General features: G+C 34.9%; 1 protein-coding gene across 13 annotated transcripts in view; it reads right to left on the reverse strand.

Annotated features, from left to right (window-relative positions):
• Positions 1 to 22,403, reverse strand: part of LOC135840818 (uncharacterized) — a 123,520-nt gene that overhangs the window by 98,820 nt on the left and 2,297 nt on the right. The window contains exon 3 of one of the 13 annotated variants that reach the window (XM_065357524.1): positions 5,549 to 7,974. The exons of 10 other annotated variants lie outside the window; for them this stretch is intronic. In XM_065357524.1, coding sequence (XP_065213596.1) covers positions 5,948 to 7,960 — 2,013 coding nt within the window. In that variant the 5' untranslated portion in view covers positions 7,961 to 7,974 and the 3' untranslated portion in view covers positions 5,549 to 5,947. Of the gene's footprint in view, positions 1 to 5,548; positions 7,975 to 15,530; positions 17,554 to 19,153; positions 21,746 to 22,403 lie in introns of those variants that run through there. 2 more of the 13 variants (XM_065357530.1, XM_065357525.1) reach the window with 2 other exon arrangements.

Genomic DNA, 22,403 nt, shown 5'->3' on the forward strand with positions numbered 1-22,403 from the left:
ATAAACATCCAAACTGTGAAGCTCTGATGCTCCTGGATCAAAGTGATGACAGGGGGAGATTGAAAAGACTCCATACAATGGATCTCTTGAGTCTCTAAATGCACTACTATACTGATATTAATTTAATTTGTAAATTTGTAAAGTGATGTTCTAATGTGATACGTTTAGGTTAATGAATTTTGTTCAGTTCCTTAAATAAACATATGAAAAAAAAAAAAAAAAAAAAGCTGAACACTCTGGTATTAAAAATTTTTGAAAAGCTATAAGCTAGTGGTTCTGTTTCGAAAGAAATGAAAAATTTGCATTTTTTTTGAATATTATGAGTATTTCTGGAATTTTTCTGTCTAATTTTCATATTCTTAAAATTTTTTAAAGCAGCAGTTTGAATGGCCCGAGCGAAGCGAGCGCAAAAGTTTTTGAAAACTCATGATTTGAAAAGTAGAATAACATCAATTTTAATGAATGAATTCGGTTTTTTTAATCTCAACATTTTTCAAATTCAATCATAGATTTTTAAAAATTTGTAACTGGTAGAAGAGAATTAATTTGGGCCTAGCGAAGTGAGGCCCGAAAGCTTTAAAAAGTTTGTAGTTCGCAAAGTAGAAATACATCAATTTTAATGTAAGAATTCAGTTTTTCTGATCTCAACTTTCTTTTAATTTTATCAATGGTTTTATGAAATTCTTAGTGTGAAAAAAGAACTAAATTGGCCCGAGTGAAGCAATGGTAAAAGTTTTGGAAAATATGTGACTTGAAACGGAAAAGTAGAACATAAATTTTAATAAAGGAATCCAGTTTTTCTGGTCTCAATATTTTTCAAATTCAATCATACGTTTCTTGAAATTGTAACTTGGTACGTAGAAGAGAATCAAAGTGGCCCGAGCGAATAGAGGCTAAAAGCTTTGGAAAAATTGTAATTCAAAAAGTAGAACAATATCAAATTTAATGAAAAAATTCTGTTTTTCTGATCTCAACTTTTTAAGAAAGGGTACCCCCCGATAAGATAGGCAAAATGCCCTTAACCTCAGATTTCGATGAAACTCACAGGGTATGTTTAGTACCCCCAAAAAATAATTTTGGGCCCATAGCCCGCTCCCCACCCCACCCCCCTCAGCCAGGGGGGTCAAAAAACGCGTTTTTCAGAGGAAAAATTCTGTATCAGCGCGTAATTAAGATAAATTGATTCTGTAAACGAATATAGTTAGAGGATACATGGGCGTACCTCCCTGAATTTTTTCAGAATTTTTCATCACACGGGGAGAGAAGGGGGGACAATAGAAAACTTTAAATCGACATTACTCCGGAACGAAAAAACATACCAAAACGATTTTTTCGTCAAATATGTATCTTTAGGTCTACTTTCTATAGAAGTCATCACCCGGCCATTTGGAGTGGTGGGTCAAGCTCAAAAGCTCAAAAAACTCTCAAAAAACCACGTTTTTTGCGTTTTTCTCCAAAAATATGGACAAATGGCGGAAATCTAAGAGAACCAAGTTGTTCAGCGTGAAATTTTACCTCAGAATTGTGTAATTGAAAATTCATTTACACCGCATGATCGTAAAACTACATGCGCAGAAGTATTTGTGCTTACATCAAGATAGCTGAAAGGGTATTCCTGGGTAAAATAGGTGAAATGTCCCTGTCCTCGGATTTCTGAAATTTTGATGAAACATAGTTGGGTACCATTAAAAAAAATGTCGGAGGCAAAAAATCCCCCCCCCCACCTCCCCTTGCTCATAATAGCGAAAAAAGGGCCTTTTTCGGGGAGAAAAAATCCATGCTTCAACGAGTTTTGACAAAAAAAATCTGTATTCACTCAAAATATATGGAGGAGACAGTATAATAAAAGTACCTACATAGGTATTTGAGATTCTGCGCCAATCCATGCTATTGCCATCAAAATCCAAGGCCACTTTTGGGGTTCTACTGAGAAAATTGAAAAGTAAATCTTTTTTTTTTTTGGAGAGGGGGTATTAGTAGTTGGTGTTTTGAAAATATTTTCTTCGCAAAAGTTTCGCTATAATGACGAAAAAATATTGAAAGATAATATATTTCTGAAACTGAGGAAATATTTTGGAACGCAGTGATGACAATATTTTAGGTTTCAAAAAATTGATAAAGATTGGCAAAAATTCCTAAATGTTTGTTGATTTTTCAAAATTGACAAAAACAATTTAAAATAATAGCATAGAATGGACGCAGAATCTAAGATATATTCATTTAGGACTGGGTCGATCGTCATTTTTCTCAAAACAAATTGGGTACAGGGGCTACAGTGAAAAAACCGTGTTTTTTCGAAAATACTCCCACTTTAAGGAAACATGTTTTCCCTTTAGGGGCACTTCTGGAGCCAGCATTTTTCTGTACAACTTTCAACTCAAAATGACAGATTTTGCTAAAATTGGTAAAAATCCAGTTTTTTTTCTTTTTTTGGTGATTTACCCAATCTACTACATAGTACGTAGGTAGGTAATACCTATGGTTTCAATGTACTTGGTAACTCGCATAAAAATTTAATCATCGACACCAAAAAGAAACCTTTCTGATAGTTTTGAGTTAGATACCATGTACTTGAAAAGTAGGCTACTTGTAATTCAAGAAAACCTTGATTAAGAAGTTGCATGGCGTAAATAGCGCTATAATGAAGCATTTTTCACAAAAACTCTAATTTTTGGGCAACCCCTCTCCCCAATGTGGTCGTTTGGAGGGTCCAACTGCAAATCAAACTTCATATTCATGTTCAGCGAGTTCGGTTCATATGATAATGATACCCATATTGTCTGTCTACTTTCGCCCTAAAATTTGGAGAGGGGGTGCCTATGGCCAAAAAATTGGAGTTTAAGGGTATACTCTGCGGAGAGCATTCTAATTTGACAACCGGTTGAAATATGAAACCGATTTGTTCGTTATTTTCATCATTCGTTCGTAAGACTGCATGTAATCGATTGAACGAATTTAGTCGTGCTTATGTCCCGCGACCCGCTCCCATCTAAACTTCAGACGGGGATTTCTCCGTGAATTTTCAAAATTCTTCCAATTTTTTTTCACCAATACTGATTCATCTATGAAATCGAGGGTATGTAGCCATATTTTCTAATTTTGCTTTTACAACAGGGATGTGAGCGTCTAAAGTACCTCCATCCAATTCCCTATTATAGCCATCAAATGTCCTGAATCAAAAATATCTCGACATACCCTCGCTTTTGAAAGCAAACCCTAGAAAAATCCGTTCTATAGTTTTGGCACAATCCCCGCCCAAAGTTGACCATTTTTCATCAAAAAATTAGAATAGCCTTAAAGAAGTTAGTTGTTTTTCTTATTGTTTTTGGAGGCCAGCATCCAAAATTATGGATCGCTTTTTTTGGTGGTGCTGTGACAAAAAAACACAATTTTGAGTGTTTTTTGAGTTTTTGAAGATGGCCTACCTGGAGGGAAAATTTGAAAAAAAAATACCAATTATAGTGCTCATGCAGATACATTTTTGAAAAAAAAATTTCATGTACTTAAAGTAGGTTCGGAGATACGGCGGTTTCAAATTTTCTTTTGTCAATATATCTCCCCTGAGGGCCCACAATTTTTGAAGAAAATTCAAGTTGCTAGAATCATATCTCCTTCAAGTATTTTGAGTGAATACAGATTTTTTTGTCAAAACTCGTTGAAGCATGGATTTTTTCTCCCCGAAAAAGGCCCTTTTTTCGCTATTATGAGCAAGGGGAGGTGGGGGGGGGATTTTTTGCCTCCGACATTTTTTTTAATGGTACCCAACTATGTTTCATCAAAATTTCAGAAATCCGAGGACAGGGACATTTCACCTATTTTACCCAGGAATACCCTTTCAGCTATCTTGATGTAAGCACAAATACTTCTGCGCATGTAATTTTACGATCATGCGGTGTAAATGAATTTTCAATTACACAATTCTGAGGTAAAATTTCACGCTGAACAACTTGGTTCTCTTAGATTTCCGCCATTTGTCCATATTTTTGGAGAAAAACGCAAAAAACGTGGTTTTTTGAGAGTTTTTTGAGCTTTTGAGCTTGACCCACCACTCCAAATGGCCGGGTGATGACTTCTATAGAAAGTAGACCTAAAGATACATATTTGACGAAAAAATCGTTTTGGTATGTTTTTTCGTTCCGGAGTAATGTCGATTTAAAGTTTTCTATTGTCCCCCCTTCTCTCCCCGTGTGATGAAAAATTCTGAAAAAATTCAGGGAGGTACGCCCATGTATCCTCTAACTATATTCGTTTACAGAATCAATTTATCTTAATTACGCGCTGATACAGAATTTTTCCTCTGAAAAACGCGTTTTTTGAACCCCCTGGCTGAGGGGGGTGGGGTGGGGAGCGGGCTATGGGCCCAAAATTATTTTTTGGGGGTACTAAACATACCCTGTGAGTTTCATCGAAATCTGAGGTTAAGGGCATTTTGTCTATCTTATCGGGGGGTACCCTTTATCAATAGTTTCTTGAAATTTTCAAGCGTGAAAAAAAAACAAATTGGCCCGAACGAAGTGAGGGTAAAAGATTTTTAAAATTTGTAATTTCAAGAAGCAAAACAGTTGTAACGTTGATGGGAAAAGGCACAAGAAATGTTTGAAAAAAATGTGAATTTTAGTTGGGAAAATCATAGATTTAGAAACTGGTTTGGCTTCAAAAGTTGGGAAAGTTTTTAACTTTGATGATTGTAAAAAATTTTAATGTTTGAAAACTCCAAAACTAAAATACTTATTGTCGGAATTTTTGTATTTTCCCAACTTTCTTGTATTTCTCACAATTTCCCAACTTTTCCCAAACACTGGGGGGGGCAGGCTGCCCCCTAGCCCCCCTTCGCTTCGTCTCTGATTTTATCCAGACCTCAGAACCGAATTTTGAGCTGCCTCGAAAAACAGTATTTCAAGAGGTACATATAAAAAACGATGTTTTCTTGTGTGACGATTACTAATAAGAAGTTTATTACTTTGACATTCGAATTAACTATGACTTGAAAAGCAAACGTGCCACAGCAAAGTGAAGGTAAAAGCTCTCAAAAATCAGTATTTCGAGGTGTAGCTCGAGTGAAGCGAGGCCAAAAGCTTTCAAAAATTTTGATAAAATTGTTGAAAATTAGGGCTTTAGCAGAACCGTTAGTTTCCATAGGTACCTACATATGAAAACAACAAAGATTATAGGTGAATTTTGGGAGGCCCTATGCGATGACACAAAATGAAAAATTGTTAAAGAGGCGCGAAAATCCGCCTTTTTTGTAGCTGAAAAATGGTGGGAAGAAGATGAAAAGTCGAAACTCTTAAATTAGGCACATCTAACAAGGTACCTTTTCAATGTAAACGGCAAATTGCTCAAGATGACTGAATTTTAGATGCGTTTTACAGCTTACGATTTCCTAGCGATTGGTTCCCAATCTGACTTTTTTGACCTTCTTCGCCTCCTCTACCCATCCTAAAAATTTCGTCATCCTCGAATTTTGAGTCGAAGGCATCTCCACTCAAATCAACACAAAACCAGGCTAAAATATCAAACTAAGCAAATTTTGTTGAAATGTCTTCGGCTGAGATGACCTTATGGTTCGGTAAAAAAATTATAATAATGAAGCAATATTATAGATCACAGAACTTCAGATTACTGACGACTACTTAAACAAAACCACAAAAACTCGATGTTCAATTCTATTTATTAGGTAGGTACTTAATAATAGATTATTAGAAAAGAAATAGGCGGGTAAACACAAAACCTCACAATTAGCATACCTACGTACCTACTCGCAGTTACAGTTTACAAAAGTAGGTAACTTAAAACGCTGATAAATTCACATAGGTACCACATTATACAAATATGTAAGAAATATTCAAATGTATGTACATTTGAGATGGGGTACCCTTCCTTGAAATATTGTGAAAATTCTACATAAAATCTTTCAAATAGGTATCTACCCAGGTAAATGTCTTATTCACTTACGAGTAGTCAACATCACAAACACATCATCATCAGCATATCTAGCTTCAAACTCTTCGAGCGCCTGTGGCGTGTTGAAATACCACTCTAGAAGTTGCTGCAAAAAAGAATTATACTTCGGACCGCCATATGCTGTCGTTGCGGTCCGAATCATATTTTGAACAATTTCATCCATAGACAAAGTCTCTTTGAAACGTGCTATTTCTTCATCACTTCCGAAACACTCGCGCAAAAAATTCAAAAATTCACCTTCAGCAGACACGACTAGAGAGCCTGCACGGAGTTTTTGCTCAAAAATAGGAACTAAGTGAAGTTTTTTGAAGTCGCACGCAATTTGCTCCGACGGTGCTAATATGTCGATGACTAACTTAACACGATGAAAATCAGCATAGTTGTTAATAAATTGTTTAAATGTTTCCAGAAGTGAAGGAGAAAATATCAACTGAGTTTTGAAATCTGTTGCAAGATTAACGTCGTCGAAAGCATCGTTGATGAAATCTCTCAATAGAGGAGATACCTTCTCAAGGTTGTCGTCATTAAGCTTGAACTCTTCTGAGAGTAAGTTCACACAGGTAGTTTTACGTGTTTGCTGATCAGGATAGCAAAAATTCAAAAACTCATTTAGTTTTTCAAAGGATAGGTCGTTGAGTAATTTTGAACACCTTGTTCTTACGCTTTGTAAGGCCGTCAAGGAGGTCGTTTTAAACTCGATGATTTTATTTTCATCATGATCAAAGCATAAGCTCAACAACTGATTCAGCTCTGTTATGCTCATTCTGTCGATCAACCTGATCCAATTATTGCTCCAAAATTTGGGCTTTTCTTCGACCGTAGCATCTGATAGCATGGTAAATAAAAAATCAAATAAAAATGAACTATGTATGCTTTTGTTTAATTCTCCATGAAAAGAATACGAGTATTGTGACCATAAAAATGAAGTTTCTCTCGAGATAGCTAGAGTTACTTCAGGTTTCACATTATCTGGTATCGTATTCCATAACTCGCAGTAGACAGATACATCGATTGGTTCTTGTAATTTATACAGCATTTGAGCAATTCTTCTGATCAGGCGAAAGATCTTTCCACCATTCATTCTAATTTTAATGAGCGCCCACATTGCTCTGAAATAGAGCGCTCTGCTTTGGAAATCGTCGTCATTAAAATATGCTCCAGTGCTCCTATAGGTTAAATTACTCTTACATTTCAATAATGCAGCAATGAACGAGTACGCCCTTCCATTGGCAAATTCATCGATCTCTAGCTCATTACATTTAGCGAGCAAATATCTACTAAAGATCTTGGCGAAATTTACGGGAGGTTTTTTGGCGATTCGCATGCGACTATCAACATCAAAACGATTCCAAAAATATTCTTTCAAGGACCAAGCCGGAAAATCATTGCGGAAAATTTGTTCTTCGACGGATTCGCCAGCACTGTTTGAGCGAGGTAACTTATATAGTTGATTTTTCAATCTGCATATCCAATAGTACGGCAGAGGAATCGACGAAAATGAAACGTTTGTATACTTGACATCATTTGATACTGAAGGCCACATCTGCAAAATATCATCTTCGAAGCAATACCAACAAGCAATTTTAAATTTCAATATTTTGTCAATTCGATCACATAGCACAAGTCGTCTGGCTGTCCTCACATAGTGAATTGTACCGTCGAAGTCTCCAACAAAATCAATGAAATCGTTCAAAATTTCCTTTCCGAATAAAATTTTGTGATAGGTATCATGATCATGCAGCCACTGCTGAATTGACAGTCCGGCTCTTCTGATGTATATTTTAATAAAGGAAATAATCGTGGCTGGTATACAAGGCAGTGAGTCACTTGAAAGGATATCTTGTTGCAGATTGAGCTGATTCAAAGTGTTCTTAATACGATGCGAGTTAATTTCTTGGCGCCATAATCCAAGAGCAATTGAGATTGCAGCGATTTCTTTCAAAGGCGGTGGACTGGGAAACAGAATGTCGTACACGTTGGTCAAGACTTCTGCCATTTTCGTGACGCGATCTGCAAGGTGAAAGATCGAATCAATAGAACTGCTTGGGTCACAAAATTGGATTATACCTATATTAAAAGGATCTATTCTACCGAAAAGACGCCGCAGACGCCATCAAAATATAATGATAAAAAGAGAGTTCAATAGTCAATTTTTCAAAAATTGAGTTACAATGACCCCTCTTTCCTCATCTCTTCCCGCCACATTTCAATCGATAGCGAGTTGAAATACATAGAAGGTCTGAGAAATTTGTAGCAAAAATTTATGTTTTTTATATTGGTTTCTTTAAAAATTTGAAATTTTCCAACTTCAAAAATATAACACTTTTCAAGCCGCCATTAAAGATTTGCGATTCACTAACATTATTCGATACAAAATCTGAAATTTATAATATGGTTGAATTTTTAGCAAGTAGCGACCGAAGTTGCTTACTACCACACTTTCTGAAAAGATTTCAAATGCGGTAGAAAATTCAACATTTCTGCTATTGAGGCTCCCAATCGGCTTGAAAATGGTTGCAATCTACTCGGGGGATTGATTTCAGTAAAAAAAAAAACGGAGTTTCAGATTTCTATCTCTAGGTACTCGCACACTGATTTATTCATTTTTTTTTGTAAAAAATTAATATTAACTATTGAGGTGATCATCAACTTCTACTACATACATTGAAAAAACTTGTCAAAATTCAGAATCGAAAAAACAAACTTCAGCAGCTCAAAATTAGGTTCGGAGGTTTGAGTGACAGGGACTTTAAAAGAATCAAACTGAAGGAAACGATGAGCCAAAGTTCCTTTGTAAGCTTTCAGTTTCCTTGTGAATGTTCGATTTAATTTAATTTGTTTTAACTTTCCAAATCTCAATTACTGATTTCAAATCCGCTACATAATCATTCCTTTTAACATCTCGCAAAAATATTTCCTTCGAGTTCAAAAAAATCTCGTCATTAAAGTCTGCAAAGTCCAACAGTTTCATAAAAATTGAGCTAAAACCGAACGCCAGATTACATTTTTTTATTCAACTTGAGCGGCAAACTGGTTATGCAATTCTATCAACACCTTGGAAATTTTACGATTAGCGTGCTATGGATGTATGTACTTTGAAGTCAGAAACAACACCCCACTGTTGGCCCACGTTGATGAGTACAACTTCATTCCAAAATCATAATTTTTTATGCTGGTTCAAAATGTCCTTCTTTTAAAATGGGCATTCTCAACTGTAAGAAACACTTCCTCCCCAATTTCAAAACAAAATGGGAAAAAAATAAGATTGCCTACCAATTTCATCAATTTTTGATAATTTTTCAAAAATCGGAAAAACAAGATTTAGCAGCTCAAAATTTGGTTTTGAAGGTTAAGTGACATGCTCTTTCAATGAGTCAAACTTCAGCTCAATCGAAGGTTTAATTTTTTCAACAAGGAGTAGGTGACGATAATTTTTAAGGTGTGGAGTAGATTGAAAAACGAATTAATGGCTCCAAGAAAGTGCATACGAATCGATCACCGCAAACTTTAAATTAGTTTTTTAGGAGCTCATACGTAATGTATAATGTGAATTCGAATTCAAAATCTGAACAAAACCGATCAATTTTCACACTCTAGCTATTGCATGACATAAATGGAAACGAGAGCAATACTTAAAATGTAAGATGAACAAGTTGCCTATTTTGAAAATTGAACGGGTAAAATATGTTTTCAAAATCCAAGAGCCGAAATTTAATTTTGACCGTGGGGGTCGGCAGTACTTAATGAACAAAATTACTTACCTATTACGACTTTTCGCCTAACTTGCAAATAGAAGAGGCTATGCAAATGATTTTTAATTTCAAAAAAATTGCGATGAAAAAACGAACGTGGGAATGAATACCTACTACGTCAAAAAAAATCAAATTTTGTGATGATCATTTTTTTCTTACCATAAAATTTAAAAAGTTTTTGGAGCTCAAAAATTGTAAATTTAATGAAATTTTCAGCAAATCGAAAATCGTTGAGCTTCAAAAACTTTTTAAATTCTAAAGTAAGAAAAAAAACGATCATGGCAAAATTTGTTTATTTTTTGACGCAGTATTCATTTACATATTCATTTTTTTCATCGTCATTTTTTGAAATTGAAAATCATTTGTAACCCCTTCAAATTGCAAGCTAGGCAATAAGTCGTCATAGGTTAATTTTGTTCTATTTATCAAAGTACTACCGACCCCTACGTTCAAAATAGGCAACTTCTCATCTTTCGATTTCTTTTTCACTAGCTGCCTTACCGCCAGTCCCCGGACACCCTGTATAGTTAAGTAGGTAGGTAGAGGTAGGTAAGTACACAAAGATTCAAAGCAAGTAAAATTAAACACATTTATTTACTAATCAATATAACAAACTCATCATCATCGGCATATTTGGCTTTAAACTCATCGAACGCTCGAGGAGTTACGAAATACCACTCTAAAAATTGAACTAGAAAAGAACAATACTTCAAATTCGAAAAATGGGTTTCAATCGTTACGTATCGACTCAAGTTTTGCACAATTTGGTCAATAGATAAAGTCTCTTTGAACTGCGCTATTCTGTCATCATTGCCCAAACACTCGCGCAAAAAACTCAAAAATTCGCCTTCCTCGAATTGAAGTAAACACGAAGAACCATCACGTAGCATTCGCTCGAAGACAGAAAAAACATGGCGTCTTTTTAAATCACTGCCGATCTCCTCGGATGGCGCGAACGTATCAATAAATCGTATGACGTGAAGAAAAATGCTACAACTTTTATATTTGATCAATTCTTCGAATATTTTGACAGTTGTGGAAGATGAAAGCAACCGAGTTTTGAAACTTGCTGCGAGATTCGGGTTGTTGAAAGCATCGTTGATAAAATCATTCAACTGAACGCGATAAGATACATTCGTAATGTTTTCGGATTTCAGCTCGAATTTTTCAGGAAGTAAGCTCTGTCGTATATTTCTACTAGTTTGTTCATCGAGACAACAAAAATTCAAAAAATTGTTCAGTTCTTCAAAAGATAGATTTCTGAATAGTTTAGAGCACTCGCTTCTTATAATTTCCAAATTAAATGACAATGTCTGTTTAAACTCGATGATTTGATTTTCATCATTAGGAAAGCTTAAGCTCAACAGTTGAACAAACTGGTCTCTGCTCAATAAATTATAAGCAAGCAAGTCGAGCCCACGAGTGTTCCAAAATATGTTTTTTGCTTCAACTAATGGATCAGATAATAAGGCAGATAAAAACTCGAATAAAAATGAATTATACCTACGAGAACTTTCAGAATAATTTGTCATCGCGTAAAACAAATCATTTACTCGTGAAATGGCTCTACATATAGAAGGTTTTAAATGATCTGGGGCCGTATTCCATAACTCGCAATATGCAGATGTATCAATCGGATAGATTAATTTATGTAGTTCTACAATGATTTTCACAATCAGACGATTAAAAGCCTTCTGGCGTATCATAGGCTTAACGATTGTCCAAGTTGGTCTCACATGAAGACCTGTCGCAAAATGAGGCCGCTCACTGTCGCAGCGTAATAATGAAGCGAAAAGCGAGTACCCTGCTCTGTTAACGAAGTCATTAAGCTCTATTTCATTGAACGTAGTAAGCAAATATCTACAAAATATTTTAGGGAATGCGAAAATAGCACTTCTTTCAACTCGTAATCGACGAGTTACATCTAGACGATTCCAAAAGTACTCCACAGTTGACCACGCATAATCAAAACGATGTAAATTGAGAATCTGTTCTTCTATAGGCTGCTCACGACCGTATGCATCATACGAGCGAGGCATCTTATAAAATTGATTTTTCAACTTGCACACCCAGTAATACAACACACCGTTAGGGTAAAATCCAATTTTTCTCAACTTGATTTCAGTTGATACAAGAGGCCAAATTCGCAAAATATCACCTTCAAAACAATACGTACACGCGATCTCGAATCTTAAAACGTTGTCAATTCGATCGCTCAGCACAAGTCGTCTGGCTGTCCTAACACAATGAATCGAACCATCAAAATCCGCAGCAAAATCAATGAAATCATTAAATATTTCTTTTTTGAATAATCTATTTTCATCATTATTCTTTAGCCATACTTCAATTGAACTTCCGAACCGCTTGACGTATTTTTCAATCAGAGATAGAATTGTGGTAGGTAAATTAGGCATCGAGTCATTTGATATAATATTTTCCTGTAGATTGAGCTGATTCAAAGTATTTTTAATACGATGCGCGTTGATTTCTTGCCGCCATAATTGTACAGCGACTGCGATTGCAGCAATTTCTTGCAAGTCTGGTGGGCTGGGAAACAAAATGTCGTACACGTCGGTCGTCAAGAGTTCAGCCATTCTCGAGATCAGTGATCTGCAAGTGAAATGATCGAATCAGTGAGACTACTCGGGATGGCCTAATCGTTTCGAGTAATCTTCGTGTTAAGTAAATAAATATCTGAATTAACATATGTTTGTATTAAAAGCATCGCTGCTTAGTAAGCCACAGATGTGAGGTCAGTTTTTTGAAACACAGTGGAACAAATATGAAAATTACTAAACATCATCACCCCTTTTCTTTGCAATCTTTATTTCAAAAAACGCGCTCAACTTTTGTCAAATCTCACATGATTTCATTGCAGGAAGCAATGAAATATTTAGTTAAATATAAAAAATAATCACTCTGTGCCTTTCTGTCTCATTACCATACTTTTGGATTTAAAAAAAGTAATTCATCACTGATTCTGATTTTTTTGGATATAAAGCAAGAAAAAACTCATCATTGGTAAAAAAAAAAAAAAAAATAAAGGAGGGAACATTATTATTCAATATTGGGAATAATTTGTGATTATAGCCTATTGAAGTCCAACCCAATATGTACTTGGAAGATACGAGGATGAAAATTAAATTATAGGTGGTTGCAGAGGTAGAAAATTTCATTTTAATTCCTTCGAACCAAATTGTTAGGCTTTGTATTTCAATTTGTTACTTTATTCCTGCGAGCGATGTGAAAAAATTCAAATCTCATTCTGCATTGTATGAACTTATATCCATCATTTTTTCAATTTTCATCGAAAAGACAATCACATCACAGCAGAAGATGGATAGTTTGAAATTTGTGCAGTTTCAAAAATAATGTAAATCTCTACTATACGTAAGTACCACTTAATGAAACCCCATGAAAAAATGATTTCACTTATGAGATGATGAATAATTTCAAAACACAGCTGTTGTGTTCCTTGGGCCATGACCATGGCCACAACAAAGTTTTCGTTTTTTTTATAAAAAATAATCTCTTGATATTTGTGTAGATATAATGCTAAGAAGCCAGAAAAATCTGGAGTGATGAGTTTAGAAAATCCCAAGTATGGTAGGTATAGATGTTGTTTGTGCTCAGAGTGGGCACACTAAAAATAGTCGGATGTGGAAAATCCGCAAAAATTTATTTGTGACTTTTATAAATAATTAATAAATGTTTGATTGCAATTTATTTTACTTTTTTTCTAATCATAACATCGAAGCATTTTCGTTTTGAAACCTTTTCTTGGGTGGCCCGAGGTATAACAGAGGTGTTAAACCTTGGGCCACAAATTTTGAGTTGGAAAATTGTTTACAGCGCCTGTTAGTCAATATTTTGAGCTGAAAGTTTTACTGTACGTAGCTAATGGTTGTTTCTTCAAGAGTAAAAATTTCAGCCCCCCTATCTTTGAAGGCGGGGTCACTTCAGTCAATCAAAAAAAGTGGCCCAAGAAGTTTCAGGGATGAATTTATCAAGGCATCTCCAAATTTTCGTAATTTATCACGCCTAGCTCCTTCAACTTCAAAAATGGGCTATTTCTCAAAATTACATTTTTGGTCTGTCTTAAAAATTTACACATTTCAAAGTCAAAATATTTCTGCTTTTCAAAATTCAAATGAACTGGAGGGATTCATTTATTTACAATCTTATAGACATACGATGCTTCGCGAAAGAACTGTTTCCGTTCTTCTCAAAAAGTTGAATCAAAAATTTTAGTCAAGATATGTCAAAATTTGCAAAGATAGCTGCCCTTCCAAGTTCCAGAATAGACGTATTTCAGAAAAATAAAAACAAATTTTCTTATGACCATTTTTTTTCTTACCTTAAAATTTAAAAAGTTTTTGAAGCTTAACAAGTTTCGACTTGTTGAAAATTTCATTAAATTTACAATTTTTGAGCTTCAACGACTTCTTAAATTTTAGAGAAAGAAAAAAAATGATCATAACAAAATTTGTTTATTTTTAGACAGAGTACTTACCTATCTACCAATTCACTTCCACATTCATTTTTTTCATCGCGACTTTTCGAAATTGGAAATCATTTGTAGCGGGTGTGATTTAATACCACGACAAAAAAGGGCGTCAGCACGACAAGCATAGGCACTTTCACGACAGAAAAATCATTACCACGACTAAATTGGAAATTCCCGACAATAGAGAGCTTACCTCGACATAAAAATTACTCCAACGACAAAATAATGTATCAAACGACGAATTAAAAAATTCACGACATTTTATTACTTTCAACTGCTATATGTATAAGGCAATGCACGACAACATTTTTCCACCAAAAATAGGCATTTCACCGACAGAAATAGACGTTTAAAAAATATTTAAATGATACCAAAAAAACGAAGTAGGTATGTAAAAAATTGCTGTTTATATGTAGAAGTAATGTTTTGTGGACTTTGATGGGCGACCCCTCTTCCTCTTTTAACCTCAGGGATGAAGCAAAAGGGGGCTCAGGGGTAACAGTTTGCCCCCTCCAGTTCCGCGAAAGTAGAAAAAATTGGGAAATTGTGAGAAATTCAAGAAAGTTAGGAAAATACAAAAATTCCAACAATATTTTAGTTTCAGTTTTAAAAAATTCAAATTTTTTACATCATGTATTTAACTATCGTTCATTTGCCGACAAAATCGCCGATGTATCCTCAAAATTCTCATTTTTTCCTCCTAAGCTTCAGCCCTCGCTTCGCTTAGGCCAATTTGGTTCTCTTCTACTGAGTTACAGTTTCACTCCAATTTTTTTTGAAAAAAACCCTCAGTTGATTATTTGTCAAAATTTGTATAAAATATAATTGTAACTGAACTGATAATGTTCTGTCGTGTATATGAAATTATTTTGTCGTGAATACTGTTTATCTCATTATTGAATCGTAGTCGTTTATAAATACTTTATTGTCGGGTGTCATCTGGCGTGGAACTTCATCATTTTTCGTCGTTCATTCATCTTTTATGAACGAAGAAATGCTTGTCGTGATGACGCCCTTTTTTGTCGTGCAAAAAATATTTCCCCATTTGTAGCTCCTTCAATTTGCAAGAGAGGCAAAAACGTCATAATAGGTAATTTTAGTAATTTTTCATAGTACCTAGGTTCTACCGACCCCCATATGGTCAAAATAGGCAACTTGTTTATCTTTCGTTTTTTTTTTTTTTACCACCCAGTTATATCCAAATCAGAAGTTTGTACCGCCACTCCTCACACACCCTGTATAGGTAAGTAGGTAGCTAGTCTAATTTAAAAAATTGTAACAATTTTGCACAAAATATTTAAAGCAAGTAAAATTAAACACATTTATTTAGTAATCAATACAACAAACTCATCATCATCGGCATATCTCGATTTAAACTCATCGAGCGCTTGAGGAGTTACGAAATACCACTCTAAAAATTGAACCACAAAAGAACAATACTTCAAATTCGAAATATGAGTTTCAGTCGTTATGTATCGACTCAAGTTTTGCACAATTTGGTCAACAGATAAAGTGTCTTTGAACTGCGCTATTCTGTCATCATTGCCCAAACACTCGCGCAAAAAACTCAGAAATTCGCCTTCCTCGAATTGAAGTAAACACGAAGATCCATCACGTAGCATTCGCTCGAAGACAGAAAACACGTGGCGTCTTTTTAAATCACTCCCGATCTCCTCGGATGGCGCGAACGTATCAATAAATCGTACGATGTGAAGAAAGTTACCGCCGTTTTTAGATTTGTTCAATTCTTCGAATATTTTCACAGTTGTGGAAGAAGAAAGCAACAGAGTTTTGAAACTTGCAGCGAGATTCGGGTTGTTGAAGGCATCGTTGATAAAATCATGTAGCTGAACGCGACAGGATACGTTCGTAATGTTTTCGGATTTCAGCTCGAATTTTTCAGGAAGTAAGCTCTGTCGTATATTTCTACTAGTTTGTTCATCGAGACAACAAAAATTCAAAAAATTGTTCAGTTCTTCAAAAGATAGTTTTTTGAATAGTTTAGAGCACTCGCTTCTTATAGTTTCTAAATTAAATGACAATGTCTGTTTAAACTCGATTATTAGATTTTCATCATTATCGAAGCTTAAGCTCAACAGTTGAACAAACTCGTCCCTGCTCAATAAATTAAGAGAAAGCAATTCGAGCCCACGAGTGTTCCAAAATATGTTTTTGGATTCAACTGATGGATCAGATAATATGGCGGATAAAAACTCAAATAAAAATGAATACCTTCCACAATAATTTGTTATCGTGTCAAACAAATCATTTACTCGTGAAATGGCTCTACATACAGGAGGTTTTAAATTATCCGGTGCCGTATTCCATAACTCGCAATAGGCAGATATATCAATCGGATTGTATAAGTTATACAGTTCTTTAATGATTTGCACAATCAGAGTATTAAAAGTCTTATGGCGTATCATATGCTTAACGATTGTCCAAGTTGCTCTCACATGAAGACCTGTCGCAAAATGAGGCTGTATACTATCGCAGCGCAATAATGAAGCGAAAAGCGAGTACCCTGCTTTGTTGACGAAGTGATCAAGCTCTATTTCATTGAACTTTGAAAGCAAATATCTACAAAATATTTTAGGGAATACGAAAATACCCCTTCTTTCAACTCGTATTCGACGAGTTACATCTAGACGATTCCAAAAGTACTCCACAGTTGACCAAGCATAATTAAAACGATGGAAGTCGATAACTCGTTCTTCTATAGACTGCTCACGACTGTAAGCATCATACGTGCGAGGCATCTTATAAAATTGATTTTTCAACTTGCATACCCAGTAATACAACACAGGGTTAGGGTAAAATCCAATTTTTCTCAACTTGATTTGAGTCGATACTAAAGGCCAAATTCGCAAAATATCGTCTTCGAAACAATACGTACACGCGATCTCGAATTTTAAAACGTTGTCAATTCGATCGCTCAGCACAAGTCGTCTGGCTGTCCTAACACTATGAATCGAGCCATCAAAATCCGCCGCAAAATCAATGAAATCATTGAATATTTCTTTTTTGAATAATCTGTTGTCACCATTATTCTTTAGCCACACTCCAATTGAACTTCCAATCCGCTCGACGTATTTTTCAATCAGGGATAGAATTGTGGTAGGTAAATTAGGCATTGAGGCATTCGATATAATATTTTGCTGTAGATCGAGCTGATTCAAAGTATTTTTAATACGATGCGCGTTGATTTCTTGCCGCCATAATTCTACAGCGATTGCGATTGCAGCGATTTCTTTCAAGTCTGGTGGGCTGGGAAACAAAATGTCGTACACGTCGTTGCTCAAGGTTTCAGCCATTCTCGAGATCAGTGATCTGCAAGTGAAATGATCGAATCAGTAGGACTACTCATGATGGTCTAATTGCTTCAAGTAATCTTCGTATAAGTAAATAAATATCTGAGTTAACATACGTTTATATTAAAAGCATCATTGCCAAGAAGGTAAGCCACAAGCCACAGATGCGAGATAAGATTTTTGAAACATAGTGGAACAAATATGAAAATTACTAAACATCATCAACCTTTTTCCTTGCAATCTTTCTTTTAATATACACGCTCAATTTTCGTCAAATCTCATTTATCCTTTCAAGATATTTATGGAAACTGAAGATAATATGCACCTAATAAAAAAATCATTCTGGTTTTTGGCAGCTAGAAAGTTAGGTAGGTACTAAAGTGAGAGTAGAAAACCAGTGGCGAAGCGTCCATGGAAGCAAGGGAAGCATTGCTTCCCTTTAAATTTTCCGAGTTGTAGAAAATTAAATTAATTAAAAAATATCAGTACAAATTGACAATAAAATATGAAAAAATATTTTAAAACAATCAGGAATACTATATTGTTCAAATGTCATCCGATGCACCTTTTCTATTACCTACAAAACTCATAAATCTGTGTGTTGGAAGCAAGCTGTACATTGCTTCCAAAAAACCAGTTTTAAGGGGAAAAAGAATCATATTTGCCATCCTTAACTCGTGCGTTAGAGCGTCGAACGGTGATTCTTTGGAAGCAAGTCGCTAGTTGCTTCTAGTAGTTTGCTAATTCTTATTTACGGTTCTGCGTTTTATGCGCATGCGCGTGTTTATAGCTCTGATTTAAAAATTAGGCTATGGAAGTTCAAGAACTTCATTTTTTGAAAATTTTCACTACAACTTTGCTTCCCTACCAGTAAAACTCACGCCTCGCCACTGTAGAAAACAAATGAATATTCGAAATGTTTCACCACACTTCTGAAATTTTCCTCGTTAGACACTGTTGAATAGTTCACCTCACGTTTCATGTATTAGGAGAAAATTCGATAATTATGAAAACGATTCCTAAAAATCATGATATTCAAGGCGAAAGTTCATGACATCACTTGAACAATACCTACACGTTGTCCACTTTTGATATCAATTTTCAAATCAATCAATAGTGGCATTTTTGAAACATGATATCAATAAAGATCTAAGTACCGAATACCTATGCGTAGATAATTATGCGATTTAATCTGAAAATTCATCTAAAGATGTACTTTTTGGCAATTAGTGCCAAAAAATGATACTTGTTCGCAATTTTTGAAGAAAAAAAGTTGATTTTGCAACTTTTTGATTCAGAAAAATCAAGCTTTTTTGGCAAGTTTGAACAACAAAGTAAAAATTAGCAATTTCGGATGAAAAAGCGACACATTACGACAAATTTTTCGTAGAGTAGGGATTTCTGAAATTTTTTGCAAAAATCAGCTTTTAGCAATTTTTGGCGGAAAATGAGACTTTGAAAAAAATTTCTTCAAGCAAGGGGAGTTTTCATAGCAATGTTTGGTGGAAGGAGAAGGACAGAAAAAAACATAAACTTGACCAGCTGAATCCAATAAAACCATGAAATTCGATCATTTTTCATTTTTTGTTAAAATTGATCTCCACAATAAATAGTGCAGTCATTAGCGTCGTATTTCAAATAGAAAGACGTAACAAATTGTGAATCGTTCATTTATAGAAAAATTAGCATTTTAAAAATATTATTACCTCGAATTCCACGCTTAACGTGTGCCAAAACATCGAACTATTATTTTTTAACTTTTTTGGACATATTTTGGAATGCAGTGACACCAATTTTTTGGTCGTTAGAATTGGCAATTCCAAAAAATTGAAACAAGAATTGGCTCTTATGTTATATTATTTTCTGAGTTTCATTCTCATGAAAAGATTTAATTACACAATATAAATTACATATAACATTGTACAACTCGAAAATTGGAAAAATATGCAGATAGGTATGTCCAAAAAATATTCTAGGTAGATACATACTTACATAACTTCAATATATCGGATTGCAAAGAAAATTATCTATTTACCTAACTAACAATACAATTCAGATTTTCAAAAAAAAAATATTTCAGCGACAAAAATGAATAATTATTATCAACCTGAACCACTGGACTTTAGGTTCTCTACAACCTAATATTTTACAATCCATATTCACCGTTTAAACTCAGCAGAAAAGTTAATCAATTTTGGTAGTCAACACGATAAACACATCATCAATAGCATACTTTGCCTTGAACTCTTCAAGTGCCTGTGGAGTGACGAAAAACCATTCGAGAAATTGAACCAAAAAAGAATTATAACTTGGCTTTCCTTTTCCGGGCAAAGCGCTTCGAATAACATTTTCAACAATTTCATCGATGGACAAAGTCTCTTTAAACTTCGCAATTTGACCCTGGTCGCTTACACACTCGCTTACAAAATTTAAAAATTCATTTTCTACATTGTGGGACGAAAAATTGCCAGCAATTAACTTCTGCCTGAGCAAAGGAATTACATAAAGTTTTTTCAAGTCACGCGCAACCTCCTCTGATGGGGCTAATATGTCAATAAATGGTACTTCGTGTTGAAAATTGGTATTACAGCTGTAGGAATCGATCAATTCTGTGAATTTTTCCTTAGTTGTGGGAGAGAATAGCAACTGAGTTTTGAAATCTGCAGCGAGATTCACGTCGTCGTAAGCATCGTTGATAAAATCATTTAGCAGAGGCTTTATCTTTGGAATGTTTTTTACATCCAATTTGAATTCTTCGACGAGTAAGTTGAGTCGTATATTTCTACGTGTTTGTTCATCGGGGCAACAAAAATTCAAAAAATAGTTTAGGTCTTCCATAGATAGGTCGTTGAGTAATCTTGAGCTTGTCTCTCGTATATTTTCCCATTCAGACAAGGAATTCAGCTTAATCTCTACGATTTTATTTTTATCGTCGCTGAAGCATAATCTCATCAATTGGTCCAACTGCTTTGTGCCTATAACGTCCATCAAACTACGCCAATGTTTATTCCAAAATGAGCTTTTGTCTTCTGCTGATGCATCTGTTAGAGCAGTCGATAGAAATAACCCATCTATATCTACTCTTTTGGTATTTTCATCTCTGTGGAACAATAAATCGTTTAGGAAAAATTCCCGGATAACATGAGCTTTTAGATGTTCTGGTGCAGTACGCCACAACTTGCAGTAGATAGGTATACTAATAGGTAAATAATCACGATATGATCGAAACATTTTTTGTATGAGTAAGAAAAAATTATTTTCGTTCATTTTATCCTTAATGTAATTCCAAATCGCCATGATGTAGGGAAACCTATCTTCCACGTTATTACTATTAAAATAAGATTGGTCACATGTCAGAACACACTCACCACATATTAGGTCATAAATGACCTTATACGCTTTCGTATTGGCGAATTTCTCGAGCTCCACACCATTCAATTTTGAGAGCAAATATCTATAAGGTTTATGGAAACGTACTTCTTGATCTGTTATAACACGAATTCGGGCATCACTATCTAAAATATTCCAAAAGTATTCCGCTGATGACCATATAGAGAACTGAAAAAAGGTTCTATGCGATCTGCAGAAAATTTCTTCTTCGACTGACCGACTGCGCGCAAACGAGCGAGGTAACTTGTACATCTGATTTCTGGACCGACATATCCAATAATACATCCGAGGATTCGAGTGAAATAAGTGTTTTGTCAATTTTAAGTCATCGTGAGATGATACTGAAGACCAAATTTGTAAAATATCATCTTCGAAACAATAACTACAAGCCATCTTGAATCTAAAAATTTGTTCGACTAGATTACATTGTACAAATCGTTTGGCTGTTCTGACATAATGAATCGAGCCATCAAAATCTGCCACGAAGTCGATGAAATCTTTCAAACTTTCTTTACTGAAGCTAGACGAGAGATACAGATAATGATCGTCTACCCAATTCTCAATTGAAAGACCGACTCGTTTGGCGTATTTTTCAATCATAGACATAGTTGTAGCTGGTATACGAGATATTGAGTTACTTGATAAAACGTTTTCTCTCAGTTTGAGATTATTCAAAGTGTTTCTCACACGATGTGTGTTTATTTCTTGGCGCCATAATTGCACAGCGATCGCGATCGCAGCGATATCTTTCAAAGCTGGTGGACTCGGAAACAAAATGTCGTACACGTTGGTAAATACTTCAGCCATTTTCGAGATCCGATCTGCAATTTGAAATTACCAAATCAGTGGACCTATGTCATCCATCGACACGAAATTTTTACATACTTAAGTACGTAAGTAAGTAGGTTGATTAAAATATTTGATTAGGTTGTCTGTTGTATTGAAATGATATTTGTGTCTACTTATCAGTAAATCGTGAGCGAACTCGCCACTATTTTCTCATATCATGCTTCTCCCGATGAACATAATTTTGAAAAAAAAAAAAAAAAAAACCACGATTTAATTTGCACATCAATCGTAAAATATGAAAATAAAACAGTTCACATTTTTTATTCCTCCGATAAGTAAGGCCAATTCGCTAATTATTCTAAAACGAAACGTGATCTCATAGCATCTAAGGCGAAATTCATACACGAGACTTGACCATTATACTTATCCAGACCACTTGTAATCGCAATTTTCGAATCAATCTATAAAAAATTTGCATTTTTTGAGCATGAAATCAGTACCTACTTTAAGATATGAACAATCATGCGACTGAACTTGAATATACTTTCGGAAAATTCAGTACCAACTCCAGGGAGTTCACCTCAGTAAAAAAAAATAAGTAATATGTATTCAAGAGAAAAAATTCATTTTACTCCCTTCAGCTGGTTCCTTTTTCGTTATTGTTAATTCAGCTCGAAATGTAAACGAATT

The sequence above is a fragment of the Planococcus citri genome, chromosome 3 (assembly GCF_950023065.1).
Source record: "Planococcus citri chromosome 3, ihPlaCitr1.1, whole genome shotgun sequence".
NCBI classification, from domain to species: domain Eukaryota; kingdom Metazoa; phylum Arthropoda; class Insecta; order Hemiptera; family Pseudococcidae; genus Planococcus; species Planococcus citri.